The sequence below is a fragment of the Euleptes europaea genome, chromosome 13 (genome assembly GCF_029931775.1).
Source record: "Euleptes europaea isolate rEulEur1 chromosome 13, rEulEur1.hap1, whole genome shotgun sequence".
In the NCBI taxonomy this organism is placed as follows: Eukaryota; Metazoa; Chordata; class Lepidosauria; order Squamata; family Sphaerodactylidae; genus Euleptes; species Euleptes europaea.
In genome coordinates, this window is record NC_079324.1 from 55,414,295 (window position 1) to 55,429,738 (window position 15,444).

The 15,444-nt window shown below is 46.3% G+C and overlaps 1 protein-coding gene across 1 annotated transcript in view; it reads left to right on the plus strand.

The window, feature by feature from the left end:
* Nucleotides 1-15,444, plus strand: part of GALNT9 (polypeptide N-acetylgalactosaminyltransferase 9) — a 180,467-nt gene that overhangs the window by 74,536 nt on the left and 90,487 nt on the right. The window contains exon 4 of the mRNA XM_056859407.1: nucleotides 215-389. Within this exon, the coding sequence (XP_056715385.1) occupies nucleotides 215-389 (175 nt within the window). The remainder of the gene's footprint in view (nucleotides 1-214; nucleotides 390-15,444) is intronic.

The following is a 15,444-nucleotide window of genomic DNA, read 5'->3' on the forward strand; positions in this document are numbered from 1 at the left end:
GGTGGTTAAGGACTTTTTAAAAGTTTTGGTTAATTTAAAAAATCACAATTTTCTGCATATCTGGGGAGTCCTCCAAGTAAAGACTGCTAATTTGAATTAGGATGGCCCTGTTGCATGACAGCCAGCCAGTTAGAAACAGAGCAATAGGAATGGAGGATGCAAAATAAAGTATAATAAATTCCAATCAAATCTATTTGTCTCTTTGTTTTTGTAGTTGAGTTGAAGTTTAATTTGGACCAGTATGTGCACAAGAGATACCCAGGACTGGTGAAAATAGTGCGAAACAACAAACGAGAAGGCCTGATCCGAGCCAGAATCCAAGGCTGGAAAGCGGCAACGTCACCGGTGGTTGGTTTCTTTGATGCTCACGTTGAGTTCAACATTGGCTGGTAAGTAGGGATGTTTCCATTGGCCACATTTGCATTTTCTGAAAGGGGTTCTCCTTTCAGACTCATTTTCCCCAACTGTACAAACAAAATCTATAGAAATATTAACATTAAAATTGATACTTTTTAGGCATTAGCATCAGAAAGGGGGGAAAGGACAAGGTAGAAAAGCTCACAATGGTGTACAAAATGCAAAAGAAATTAAACGGGTATATTTGCATATTCCTATGGGGAAGACTTGGTAATGACTCCTAGTTTCGTTGCCATAAGTCATTGTCGGATCTGGATTTTCTCCCACAATTAGAGGTGTAGCAAGAGAGGCAAAGAACCTAAAAGTTGAGCTAAAAATTATTACGTGGAAATGTATATATGACCACTGAAGAAGGCCACATAGGCTGAAACGCATATGGTTATTTATTGGTCATCTACATTGACTTTTGATATCAACTATGTTGGAAAATTAGAAACATTTTTAATACATTCTTTTAATTGATCAGTAGGGTTGCCAACCTCCAGGTAGTCAGCACAGGGGCGAAGAAATATATACTTACAGTGCAAAAACTGGTATTAATAGCTACATGAAAAAATAGTAAACATTGTACAAAGACTAACATGTAATCTATGCAATAAACTATCCTAGTGAATATATAAAATTTCTCAGTGGAAACAATCTCTATATGGACGTGAATAGTTCAGACTTCATGTGAAGTGGTTCAACAAAGGAATCCACACTGAATAAAGCCGGAGACACAACGGGTTACGGACGTTTCGAATTCTTCACACAAGTTCTTCCTCAGTCCCTCTTGCAATCAATATTTATTCTTAATGTTCATTCATCATTTATAAAATTCCAGCTTCAATATATCATGCTTGCCATTCATCAATTCCGGATAGTCAACTAGTTCCACATAGGGATACATCAAGTGTGGCCGCTTGGGCAATTGGACTCTATGGCATTGAAGTTCCTCCCCTCCCCAAACCCCACCTTCCTCAGGCTCCGCCCCAAAACCCTCCCTCCGGTGGCGAAGAGGGCCCTGGCAACCCTACTGATCAGCCTGTATATTTAAGGCGTAGTGTTTTTAATTTGGCATGCACTGTATAATAAATAATATCAACATTTTGTAATAATTTTCAGCTCAACTTTTAGGTTCTTTGTCTAGTTAAGGTTGAGTTTGTTCTTTTTTTCTTCCCTTTTCGTTAGTTCCATTGTAGCAATAGAGGCGATAGGGCTTTTTCAGGGCCCCCGCTAAGGTTGTATAGCCCTCTCCTGAGTGTGTTCAGCATGTCTCCGTCATGTTTGGTTTTCAGGAAACAGGTGCAGAACGTTCTGCTGGGGCACATTTCCAGGCTCGGCTCAGCTCAACAGTGGTTGAGCAGATTATGGGATTTTTATTTGGCACAGAGGCCTATAGCATTGGCTTCAGTGTTGCAATTTTTGATGCATGATTGTTTGCTGTTGCATTAAGCCACTGGGTGACCTAATGGTTGTAAGCGCAGATATGACTACTAGTAGTAGTAGTAGTAGTAGTTAGGGTTGCCCGGTCTCTCTTCACCACCGATGGGAGGTTTTGGGGGCAGAGCCTGAGGGAGGTGGGGGTTGGGGAGGGACTTCAATGCCATAGTCTCCAATGGCCAAAGCGGCCATTTTCTCCAGGTGAAGTGATCTCTATCAGCTGGAGATGAGTTGTAATAGCAGGATATCTCCAGCTAGTACCTGGAGGCTGGAAACCCTAGTAGCAGCAGTAGTAGTAGTAATAGTAGTAGTAGTAGTAGTAGTAGTTTTTTGTATATGCCGACTTTTCCTACCTTTTAAGGAGAATCAAACCGGCTTACACTCTCCTTCCTCTTCCCACAACAGACACCTTGTGAGGTAAGTGGGGCTGAGAAAGTTCAGAGAGAACTGTGACTAGCCCAGGGTCACCCAACTGACTTCTTGTGTAGGAATGGGGAATCAAACCCGGTTCTCCAGATTAGAGTCCACTGCTCTTAACCACTACAACATGCTGGAGGATCGCACGACTAGGAATGGGTGGGGAGGTTAATAAGGGGAAACCGAAAGAGAAAAATCACAAATTGTTGTTTGAGGCAGGTCACAAGGCAAAGTCCTCCTCTAGGTCTCCTCATAGCTCTGAATTCAATGAATATCTATATCCCTCGGTGTCCTGGACATATTTATCTGAGGGCTGTCACCCAATTTAAAAAGTCAATTAATTACATGAGTTTTAATGGAGTAATTAGCTGATTAAATCTGCATGGATTGCCCTATTAAAATCAAATATCTCTGAAGGGGAAAAAACCCACATTATTTTCATTAGTGTGAATGATTTGTGCACCTCTGGCAACAGAAGAGACGTTCCCTCCTGCATAAAAGAAGAAAGTCTGTTGTAGGTAGAATTGTCACCTCTGGGTTGGGAAATAGCTGGAGGTTTTGGGGGCAGAGCCTGAGGAGGGCAGGGTTTGGGAAGGGGAGGGACACTCATGGGGTGTAATGCCATAGAGTTCACCTTCCCAAGTGGCCACTTTCTCCTGGTGAACTGCTTGCCTGGAGATCACTTGTAATCCCAGGAGATCTCCAGCCACCACCTAGAGGTTGGCAACCCTAGTTGTAGGTTACACTTATTCTAGAGGCTCATTTCTCCAGATCTTAGGTGGGTGATGTCTGGGGATGAGGGCTTCTTCGCGGTGGCCCCACAGTTGTGGAATAAGAGACCCCTGTCATATATACTCCTGTGAGGAGGTGCAGACTATGAGAAGTCAGGGCTTCTCTTGATGAGAAGCCCAGATCTCTTGACTATTTCTACTTCCAAAGCAGAACAAGAACCATTCCCTGGGGAGCGTCCTTTTTGGGTTTGGGTTCAGGATAGGCACTTTTCAAACCCTTATTTGCTAAAATGGATACCCAGCTTCTGAGCGCAAGCACAAATCATAGAATCATAGAGTTGGAAGGGACCACCAGAGTCATCTGGTCCAACCCCCTGCACAATGCAGGGTATTCACAACTAACTCACCCCGCACACACCCAGTGACCTCTGCTCCATGCCTAGAAGATGGCCAAGATGCCCTCCCTCTCATCATCTGCTTAAGGTCATAGAATCAGCATTGCTGACAGATGGCCATCTAACCTCTTCTTAAAAACCTCCAAGGGAGCAGAGCTTACCACTGCCCGAGGAAGCCTGTTCCACCGAGGAACCGCTCTAACTGTTAGAAAATGTATTTCACTGATTCCTCTGCAAGTCCATGGCTGCCTTCTATTCAGATTCCATCCTGCTTCACGTACACTCTTGAATGGAAAAAGCTCATCTCCATTTTCATAACAACTAGACACTTCTGGCCTTGACTCTCAGCCAAGCATTAACCGTCAAAACACAAAAAGGTGTCTTGGTTCCAGCAAAGGCAGTGAAATAACTCAGAGGTTGCTGTGGCCTTCACAACAACTATCAAATCCAAAGGTCATCAGGCATCAATCACTTTAAAGTCTAAAGTTGTCAGGTTGGCATGTATTCATCACACACCAAGACAGCACCAGCTCTGTTTTCTTTTAGGTAGCACATTAAAACATGTTGATGCTCTCAAGCTTTGGATGGTTGATCTGATTTTAGCACTCGGTTAGCACTCTTCCAAAGGAATTTCTTAAAAGCTGTTGTTTTAAGAGGTTTGTCATTTTATGGTTTTTTAAATGCTTGGGTGGAGACCTTTCAGATAAGAGGAAAAGAGGAACAGAAAGATTCTAACTAAATAAATGGGACAAGCACAGGCCTGCTGCAGTTTTCATGAGAAAGGATATATTTCTCCTCTCCCTTTTGGAATATTAATTGTTTAGCTATTTTGCAGGGTCGGCAGGGTCAGAAGTCGACTCCCAGCTGATCCCCCAACCGTGTGTGAGCTTCTGACCAACAGGCATCTGCAAATTTGTTTGGCAACTGCTAGAGTTGCTTGATATAATCCGAAAAGATCCCTGTTCGGCTCACAGTCTGACTGTGAATGCCGAACAAGGAGAATTAGAGTTAGGGTTGCCAGGATTTGACCATAGAGTTTCCACTGATTATTAGAGCAGTATGATGTCACTTCTGGCCTTGGCCTGGAAATGACATCATACCATCCATGTAATAGCATTTTTTTCTTCATTTCCCCCCGTTGGCCTACCAAGCAGTGGTGTGGAATTGGGGGGGGGGGGTTTGCCGGCAGGAGGTCTGCCAGATAAGGTAGGGTTGCCATCTGCCAGGTATTAGCAGGAGATCTCCTGCTAATACAACTGATCTCCAGCCGATATAGATCAGTTCACCTGGAGAAAATGGCCGCTTTGGCCATTGGACTCTATGGCATTGAAGTCCCTCCCCAAACCCCACCCTCCTCAGGCTCTGCCCCAAAAAACCTCCCACCAGTGGTGAAGAGGGATCTGGGAACCCTAAGTGGGTGACACATGTGGGTGACGCGCAAAACATCAGCATTACTGGTGGCCATGGCAATGGCTCTCTAGCATCATCAGGGAAGAGGCATGTAGGCAGTGTGGACAGCTGTGACCACAGGTGGTGGGAGAGCTTGGAAGTGGACAGAGGAAGGATGCACAGGCAGGTGAGGGCATATGGGTGGTTAGGTACTAGCTGGAGATCTCCTGCTGTTACAACTGATCTCCAATGGATAGAGATCAGTTCACCTGGAGAAAATGGCCGCTTTGGCCATTGGACTCTATGGCATTGAAATCCCTCCCCTCCCCAAACCCCGCCCTCCTCAGGCTCCTCCCCGAAAACCTCCCACCGGTGGCGAAGAGGAACCTGGCAGCCCTGTGGGTGGTGGACGAGAAAGGTGACCTAGTAGAAGGCATAGAGGGGCCCTGGGCAATCTCTGGGTGGGTCAGCAGTTTACCTTTTCAGCAGCGACCCATGTAGAATGATTAGATGTGCAGGTATACTTACCCATGACTACATTAATGGGTAGGCCCAGCACTTGCCTCATGTGTCAGGGGTTTTGCGGTGCTGCATAAAACATAAGGGATGTTGGTGAAACATGATGAGGGAAGCGCCACTTATGCCAGGATTTACTGCTGTCGTAATCACAATCCTGTTTAGCATGTTTACAGTGACCCTGCATTTTATTGAATTTTTTATTGCATTTTAAAAACAGCTTTACAATAAAGAGACTAACGCAAAAATAGATGCGAATCGTTTTCCTTCTGGGCCTTTGTTCGCTCAGCCTTTCCCAACTTTCCCAGCTTCGTTTTTCCCTCCCACTAAGGGTTTCCAACCTCCAGGTAATAGCTGGAGATCTCCTGCTATTACGACTGATCTCCAGATGATAGAGATCGGTTCACCTGGAGAAAATGGCCTCTTTGGCAATTGGACTCTATGGCATTGAAGTCCCTCCCCTCTATGGCATTGCTAGAACAGGGGATGGATGTATGGGTGGGTGGACAGATGGGTCTGGGGGCATATAGGTCTTCTATGCATGGCTGTTTTGCTTGCTGTCCATAGTGTGGGGCTAGTGAAGGGCATCTTGGCTAGTGACCCCCATAATTTGGAGCTGGTCTTCAGAACAACAGAACAGATAAGAAGGAATGCCTCAGCTAATTTTCTCACACACACACACACCACACACACACACTTGTGCCACTGGATTTAAGGCAATTTGGGGAAGGGGCACCAATTTAGACCTTAGATCTTTACTGTTAAAAGCCTTTCCAAAGTGAAGCTCAAGGTTGTTGTCTTCCATTAGCTCGGCGGCTGGAATGCGCCAGGCCGTTTGGGAAAAACAAACCGGGGAAAAAAACAGCGGCTTGATTTATGTGGTGATCAATAACTGACCTTGAAACAGTGCCGAGGTGATTCGACGCTGACACTTTTATTATCCTCCCCGATAGGATGCTGTCATTTGAAATCTTGTCTGCGGTCTGTGCAAAAACTCTTGCCTCCTGCCAACGGCTTTCCCAGGACTGTTCCATAGTCAAACTCTTCCAGCATCTAAACAATCATTTTACCCCATCCAGAGCTGATATCAGTGGTGGAAAGACTGATGTCTCCAAGTGTTAAGGCATTGCTCTCCTTCTTAACCCTGATTCATACATTACGGAATAGGTTGGGACTGGGGTCCCCATAGGGTTGTCAGATCCCTCTTCACCATCGGCAGGAAGTGTTTGGGGCAGAGCCTGAGGAGGGCAGGGTTTGGGGAGAGGAGGGACTTCAGGGCCATAGAGTCCAATTGGCAAAGAGGCCATTTTCTCCAGGTGAGTGAGTGATAAAGTTTATTGTTTGTGGCCAAAGGCCCTCACAATCTATGACACAAATCATTAAAATAACATTAAAATTACATAAAATAACACTGAAATAACTTTAAAACAGTCTGATCCCAGAGAGCCAGCGGGGTGTAGTGGTTAAGAAGGGTGGACTATAATCTGGAGAACCGGGTTTGATTCCCCGCTCCTCCACATGTAGAGTTGCCAGCTCCGGATTAGGAAATACCTGGAGATTTTGGGGGCAGAGCCTGAGGAGGGCAGTGTTTGGAGAGGGGAAGGACTTTAATGCCATAGAGTCCAATTGCCAAAACGGCCATTTTCTCCAGGTGAATTGATCTCTATCGACTGGAGATCAGTTGTAATAGCAGGAGATCTCCAGCTACTGTCTGGAGGTTGGCAACCCTAGGTCCCTACCTTGTGTGAGAGGCAGGCAGGTTCCTCTCAATTCCCGATTGCCCGGTTCAGATCATGATTGTGGCATGTGTGGAGAAGGAGCTTCAGTCTTCTGTCCCCTGCTTCATTTTGCTGACCTGAAACAGGCTGGTGGGGTGCCATTTGGCCCATTGGGGAAGGACATGGTTAGGATCTCCTGCATTTTACACAAAAAAATCTAAGCACAGCTGTGGCATGGAGAGTCTGTGGCATGCGGGGGAGGGCATCTTGGGCATCTTCTGGGCACTGGAGGTGTGCGGGGGAGGTATTTGTGAGTTTCCTGCATTGTGCAGGGGGTTAGACTAGATGGCTCTGGTGGGCCCTTCCAACTCTATGATTCTATGATTCTATGAGTCATTCAGATGACTGGGGAAGGATGGGTTAATGCTAGGGTTGCCAACCTCCAGGTATTAGCTGGAGATCTCCTGCTATTTACAACTGATCTCCAGAGATCAGATCTCCAGAGATCAGTTCACCTGGAGAAAATGGCTACTTTAGCAGTTGGACTCTATGGCATTGAAGTCCCTCCCCTCCCCAAACCCCGCCCTCCTCCTCAGGCTTAACCCCAAAAATCTCCTGCCGGTGGTGAAGAGGAACCTGGCAACCCTAGTTTATGCTCCCAGACACACACACTCTTTTCTGATCTCAGGTGCCCTTGAATTTCTTGATCCTTCTCTTTTGACCCCCTAAATCCCCACCCTGAGTTGGCTTTTCCCTTGTACAAATCCAAACCCATGATTTTTTTTGGTCCCTTCTGTTTCCCCGCATTGAATTTTGCTCGTAAACTGTACACATTTTTCCAGCATTATTTTGACGTCAATAAATCAGCATTATGCACACATTATGCATATAATGACACGTGCGATCTATAAAATACATGCAGTGTATAAAAGCCGTATGACCTGAATGCATAATATAAACCAGTGTACAGAGCTAAGAGCAAGAAATGGAGAACTCAAATAATTGACAAAAATAGGAAGATATGTACAAAAAAATGACCCAGGGATATTTGCACATCCTGAATCTTTGATGCAGTGAGGCTAATCGGGGCTATTCAGACTGAAAACAATCCATGCAGGAACAGGTACAAGGAAGGCATTCCACAGGTGTGGCGCCACAACAACCTCTGTGCTCACTGACTTTGCTTCAGTGGGTGAGATCCCCTGAAAATAGGGCCTCTATCGAAGATCTTAACAATAGACCTCTACTGGAGATCTTAACCGAGCCAGGCTGGCTCATAGGGAAATCCGTGGTCCTTCAGGTATTCTGGCCCCAAGGTGCTTGAAGGTAAGAAGAAGAAGAGTTGGTTTTTATATGTCGACTTTCTCTGCCACTTAAGGGAGACTCAAACCAGCTTACAATCACCTTCCCTTCCCCTCCCCACAACAGACACCCTGGGAGGTGGGTGAGGCTGAGAGAGCTGTGACTAGCCCAAGGTCACCCAGCTGGCTTCGTGTGTAGGAGTGGGGAAACAAATCCAGTTCACTAGATTAGCCTCCGCTGCTCATGTGGAGGAGTGGGGAATCAAACTTGGTTCTCCAGGTCAGAGTCCACCACTCCAAACCACCACTCTTAACCACTACACCACACTGGAAGATGTCAGGTAGAACAGATGGGGAAGTTTCTCGCTTCTTCTGATGTGGGAAGATGTTTTTATATGCCGACTTTCTCTACCACTTAAGGGAGAATCAAACCAGCTTACAATCACCTTCCCTTCCCCTCCCCACAGCAGACACCCTGTGAGGTAGGTGGGGCTGAGAGAGCTCGAAGAGAGCTGTGACTAGCCCAAGGTCACCCAGCTGGCTTCGTGTGCAGGAGTGGGGAAACAAATCCAGTTCACCTGATTAGCCTCCGCCGCTCATGTGGAGGAGTGGGGAGTCAAACCCAGTTCTCCAGATCAGAGTCCATTGCTCCAAACCACCGCTCTTAACCAGTACACCACGGTGGCTCTCAACACCATGCTGGCTCTCAAGAACTTTTGATTGTGCTTGGAATTGATGGAAGTTTCTCAAGTTCTTTTGGAATTGACACGTGGTGTTCGCAAACGGACAGTCAGCTCCCCACTCTCCACTAGCTTGAGGAGCGCTTGAGGTTCTGGAACATATTTCAGGAGCAGTCGTGCAGAGGAGGGCATCCATAGATTGTTCAGCCTCCCTCCTCTCTCTCTCTTTCATCATCTACATTTCCCCCGTCCCCCTTCTGCGACCCATTACCTCATCCCTGCCATTGCCCGTCATTCGGGCTCTCTTTGTTGGCTTAATGGAATCCTTGCTTCGGTTGCCAAAAGTTGTAGCGGTGTTACTTAGTCGGATTAAGAGAGGCAGCGTCTCGCACGTGCCCGGGTGGTGCCTTTTCAAAAAACCACAGGGCAGCCTGGGAAGGTGCCAGCAAAGTGACTTCAGCGATTCATGCACCTAAACAACCTAGAGTGTTCACTGAAGCGTCCTCATTACGTTTCAGCAGTGCAGAAAAGACCGATTCATATTTGGCAGCCGAACAGCTGATCTTTGACTCTGCAGCAGGCAGGCTCTGTCTCATTCTCTGGCTGGTGGGCCACGTAGGACTAGGCCTCAGAGGACACCCAAGGAACATGGAGAAAAAGGAGGAGGAGGAGGAGAGTTGGTTTTTATATGCCGACTTTCTCTGCCACTTAAGGAAGAATCAAACCGGCTTACAATCACCTGTCCTTTCCCTCCCTACAACAGACACCCTGTGAGGTAGGTGGGGCTGAGAGAGCTGGGACTAGCCCAAGGTCACCCAGCTGGCTTCATATGTAGGAGCGGTGAAACAAATCCAGTTCACCGGATTTTCTTCAGGAGAACTGATCTCCAGTTAAAGGGACTGGGCAGGTAGGTGATGTGAAAGACCTCTGCCTGAGACCCAGGAGAGCCGCTGCCAGTCTGAGTAGGCAATACTGACTTTGATGGACTGAGGGTCTGATTCAGTAGAAGGCAGCTCCATGTGTTCATGTGTGCGGTTAAATGTGCCTGAGTGCTGCTCAAGGGGAGACTATCTAGTTGTGAGGACTGAAGAAGGCACGCTTCGGTGTGCTTCCAACCAAACCATCTTGTGCAAGTTCCATTAAGGGGCCTGCTGGGAGCTCCCATGAAGATGGAGACCATTGAAATGGGTGAGTGGTCACAAACAGCCTCGCCGAGAGCTCTGGAGGACCCTTCAGTGGAAATGCGGCAAGCCTGCAGCCGTGCTTTTCAAGGTCCCTCGGAGAGCTCATTCTCAACGAAAAAGATGATGGGCCATTAGGCTAATAAGAGAACGAATGAGGATGCTGTTTAATGATGTCTGCCCTTCGCCTGAAAAATCTACCACTTTACTATTCAGAATGGGAAACGGGACTGGAAACAAAACCAAAGAGCTGGATCGAGCCAATGCTGTGTACTCCTACAGTCCCGTTTCAGCTGTGATTTTCTTTTTAGATTAACACAAATAATCTACTAGGGAGAGTTCTGATTTCTGTGCTAGAGATTTATTGTCTTCCTGCAAAGGAATGGCTAGCCTCCTAACAAGAGCAGAGTAAAGCAGAGTAAAGGTGGTAGTAGTAGTAGTAGTAGTAGTAGTAGATGCCCACAAAACTCACAGGGGAGAATCCCATCCCCCCATTTGCCGGCTGATCCCAGCTGCAGCTCCCTACCACCCCCCTCCTGCCACCGAGTTAGAACTCGCCTAGAGTACTGTGTTAGGTTTTGGGTACTACAATTTAAGAAATATGTAGACAAGCTGGAATGTGGGGACAGGGAAGTGGTCCCGGGGTTTGCTTTTGCTGTGGCTACTGAAACCCTTGCAGAATGGGCAATGGCTGGAGGAGGGCAACAAAGATGGTGAGGGGTCTGGAGACCAAGTCCTATGAGGAAAGGTTGAAGGAGCTGGGTATGTTTAGCCTGAAGAGGAGAAGACTGAGAGGAGATATGATAACCATCTTCAAGTACTTGAGGGGCTGTCATATAGAGGAGGGTGCCAAGTTGCTTTCTGTTGCCCCAGAAGGTCAAACGAGAACCAACGGGCTGAAATTAAATCAAAAGAGTTTCCGTCTAGACATTAGGAAGAATTTTCTAACAGTTAGAGCGGTTCCTCAGTGGAACAGGCTTCCTCAGGAGGTGGTAAGCTCTCCTTCCATGGAGGTTTTTAAGAATAGGTTAGATGGCCATCTGTCAGCAATGCTGATTCTATAACCTTAGGCAGATGATGAGAGAGAAGGCATCTTGGCCATCTTCTAGGCATATAGTAGGGGGTCACTGGGGGTGTGGGAGGGGAGGTAGTTGTGAATTTCCTGCATTGTGCAGGGGGTTGGACTTGATGACCTAATAATAATAATAATAATAATAATAATAATAATAATAATAATAATAATAATAATCCTACTCAACATGTTCCCTCCCCAAAGATATTCAGGATGCACCAACAATGAGCCTAAAGAATAAGCAAGCATAGAATCATAGAACTGGAAGGGACCACCAGGTCATCTAGTCCAACCCCTGCACAATGCAGGAAATTCACAACTACATCCCCCACACCCCCAGTGACCCCTACTCCATGCCCAGAAAATGGCCAAGATGGCCTCCCTCTCGTGATCTGCCTAAGGTAATAGAGTGAACATTGCTGACAGAGGGCCATCTAGCCTCTTCTTAAAATCCTCCAGGGAAAGAGAGCTCACCACCTCCCGAGGAAGCCTGTTCCACTAAGGAACCACTCTAACTGTTAGAAAATTCTTCCTAATGTCTAGATGGAAACTCTTTTAATTTAATTTCAACCTGTTGGTTCTGGGCTGACATTCTGGGGCAACAGAACACAACAAGCAACTTCCATTCTGTAGTACAGGCTGCCTGTATTGGAATGGCGTGTGGCGGGTTGAATCCTGGTAGAAGTTGGAATCATCCCTATTTCCAGAATATGTCTCAGGGCAAAGGGAATAAATGACCTTTGCGGATTCATTTGAGTTTTACGAGCTGGACAAGTTCCTATTTTGAGCATGTAACTTTAAAACTTTTTGTGCTGTCATGGCTTTGCCGACGCTTCTGTTTTAGCACCCTGCTTCAGATCGAAAATAAAGCGGCAATAGGATCTCATGCTTTCTGCAAACGCGGGGGAGGGGGAAGGACTCTTCCTTCGCAGTTTCATACCTGTGAAATTTCACAGTTCGGGCTGCCAACGGAGTGGGAATAGAAGTGTTCAAACACAGCTCATCCTTGTGAAGAATTGGACTCTCGAGTTTGCTGTTCTCGGGAACTCTCACGTTGAGCCCGCCTACCCCTCTAAAAATCGGAGAGATTTCCTAGAACAGTGTGGACAGGAGGAGTCCTGGGTGAACAATGTGGGAGAATCCTAGGTAAGATGATGGGAGAGAGAGACAAGGAGATGTTTCTGCACATACATCTGAGAGCAAGCGTGGTGTAGTGGTTAAGAGCAGTGGTTTGGTGGACTCTGATCTGGAGAACCGGCTTTGATTCCCCACTCCTCCACATGAGCGGCGGATTCTAATCTGGTGAACCGGGTTGGTTTCCCCATTCCTACACATGAAGCTAGCTGAGTGATCTTGGGCTAGTCACAGATCTCTCTGAACTGTCTCAGCTCCACCTACCTCACAGGGTGTCTGTTGTGGGGAGGGGAAGGGAAGGTGATTGTAAGCTAGTTTGATTCTTCCTTAAGTTGTAGAGAAAGTTGGCTTATAAAAACTAACTCCTCGTCCTATTCCCATTCCTTTTCTTCCTCTTCCTCTTCCTCTTCCTCTTCCTCTTCCTCTTCCTCTTCTTCTTCTTCTTCCCAAAGCCATCAATTCAGAGTTTCTCCTGAAGGAGAATGAATATACACTCTTCCCAATCCCCCAAACAGTGGGAAGTTCTGGACTGCCTGTTACAAGACTTGTTTCCTTGAGATGGAGAGAACATATGGTGTTGCTGAACTCTTTGACAATTTGCAAATATACTTACTGAGCAGGAGGGTACAGGGAAACACTTGGATAAATAGCTCTAAATTTTAAAATGGCATCTGTTCCCCAGATACAAACCAGCATGTTGTCTGAGTCTTTCCCTATAGGACTCTTGCTTGCTTGGCTCCGCAGTTCAGATATTTCCCCATTTCACTAGATACATTCCAGTTACTTCCTTCATCTCAAACTTTGTGAGTGAGTGAGTGTGTTTGTTTGTGTGTTTGTGTGTGTGTGTGAGAGAGAGAGAGAAATGCCACACAAGCTGGCAGCTAATAGCCACCAGCCACTGAAGATCCTTTAGCCAACATTTCCAACTATCAAACTATACAAATATCGAACACATACATATCACATCAGTCTTTCTTATACAATGGCTGACCTTTGGGTTTGTAAAGGTCAGTATTGTCTGCACTGCCAACCAAGCCACTGCCTGTCTAATTTTGTACAAGATAGCTTTGTGTGTGTTAAATGCTGACAAGTCGCCTCCGACTCATGGCGACCCTGTGAATCAGTGTCCTCCAAAATGTCCTGTCTTTGACAACCTTGCTCAGATCTTGCGAACTGAGGGTTGTGGCTTCCTTTATTGAGTCAATCAATCTCTTGTTGGGTCTTCCTCTTTTCCTGCTGCTCTCAACTTTTCCTAGCATGATTGTCTTTTCCAGTGGCTCTTGCCTTCTCATAATGTGACCCGAGTATGATAGCCTCAGTTTAGTCATTTTAGCTTCTAGGGTCAGTTCAGGCTTGATTTGATCTAGAACCCACTGATTTCTTTCTTTCTTTCTTTCTTTGGCAGTCCATGGTATCCATAACACTCTCCTCCAACACCTCATTTCAAAGGATAGCTTTATGGCTCAGTTATTCTCTCTCAGACTAACCGACCTCACAGGGAGAGCCAATGTGTGTCAGCCTGAACTCCTTGGAGAAAGGGCGGATTTTTTTAAAAGAAGGATTAGAAAGGATCCTTGAATGGGAAATGCTTTGAGCTCTTAGTTTTTTAAAAAAAACAGGGTATGACAGCCAAGGTTTTTGTTATGACAGTTATCTACCCATTTTTCTCAAAGCAATTGTTCCTGCCAAGATATTTTCAGGTGGGTGGCTGCATTGGTTTGCGGTAGAAGAGTAAGATTTAAGTCCACTATCACAAGATTTTCAGGAGACAAGTTTCAAGAGTCAAGGAGGCCTCACTTCAAAATGGATGTGGAGAGAATGGAGCAGGTGCAGAGGGGAGCGACGAGGATGATCGGAGGCCTGGAGACCAAGCCCTACAAGGAAAGGCTGAGGGAGTTGGGAATGTTTAGTCTGAAGAAGAGGAGGTTGAAGGGGGACATGATTGCTCTCTGTAAGTATTTGAAGGGCTGTCACTTAGAGGGTGGCAGGGAGCTGTTCTTGTTGGCAGCAGAGGATAGGCCTCACATTAATGGGTTTAAATTGTGGGAGGAAAGGTACCAGCTGGATATTAGATTTTTTTTTTTTACAGTAAGAGTTGTTCAACAGTAGAACCAGCTACCTAGGGAGGTGGTGAGCTTCCCCTCACTGGCAGTCTTTAAGCAGAGGCTGGACAATCACTTGTCAGGGATGCTCTAGGCTGATCCTGCGTTAAGCAGGGGATTGTACTAGATGGCCTGTATGCCCCCTTCTAACTCTATGATTCTATTCTATTCTATTCTATTCTATTCTATTCTATTCTATTCTATTCTATTCTATTCTGTGGCTCCTTTTCTGCGATCCCACTAAAGTGCTCATTGTGGCCAGCAAGATTCTCTAATCTGAGTTCTACAATATAAAAAACCCCTCTGCTTTCTGCAGTGACAATGACCCCACTCCCCCCACCCCGTGCTTATCCCACAGGTGGTTTTCACTGGGTAGCCAGATGTCCCAAGGTGACTTCCTCCCACCCCCATAACTAACCAATCACAACCCCCCCAAGCCTTTCCCTTTCAGGTAAACAAATTAACGGCATGTCATTAATGTAAGCCGCATCTGTCACTTGGTATTCCGAGTCTCAGTGTTCCAGGCGGGAGCAGAGCTACGGCGCGTCTGTTTGTGCTCCCCTCCTGCAGGCAGGGTTCTTGAAGATTATTAATACCGGAGTAAATGGAGAGAGACGTACACAGGCTATCAGCAGGGCTCAGAGAAATGACAACACCAGTGCCAGAGGCATTATCCCTCCACGTTTCCGTAGATTTCCACAGCTGGGCAAGCAGTTTTGCTTCAGAAGTGGCAAGGAGAATCTCTCTGTGTTTGCCACGCTGTGCTTGCTTTCTTGGCAAATGTCCAGATCCTCACCACCACCACCACCATCCTTCAAAGTCTGGGAATATCATCATTCTCATCTTGTCTAAATAGTACAAGCTGTTTGTTTGTGCTGTTACCAGGCCTCCTTCTCTAGTCTGTGAGACTACGTTTCAGGGCCCACAACTTGGCACCGTTGTACCAATGCATGACTACCATGGAGAACC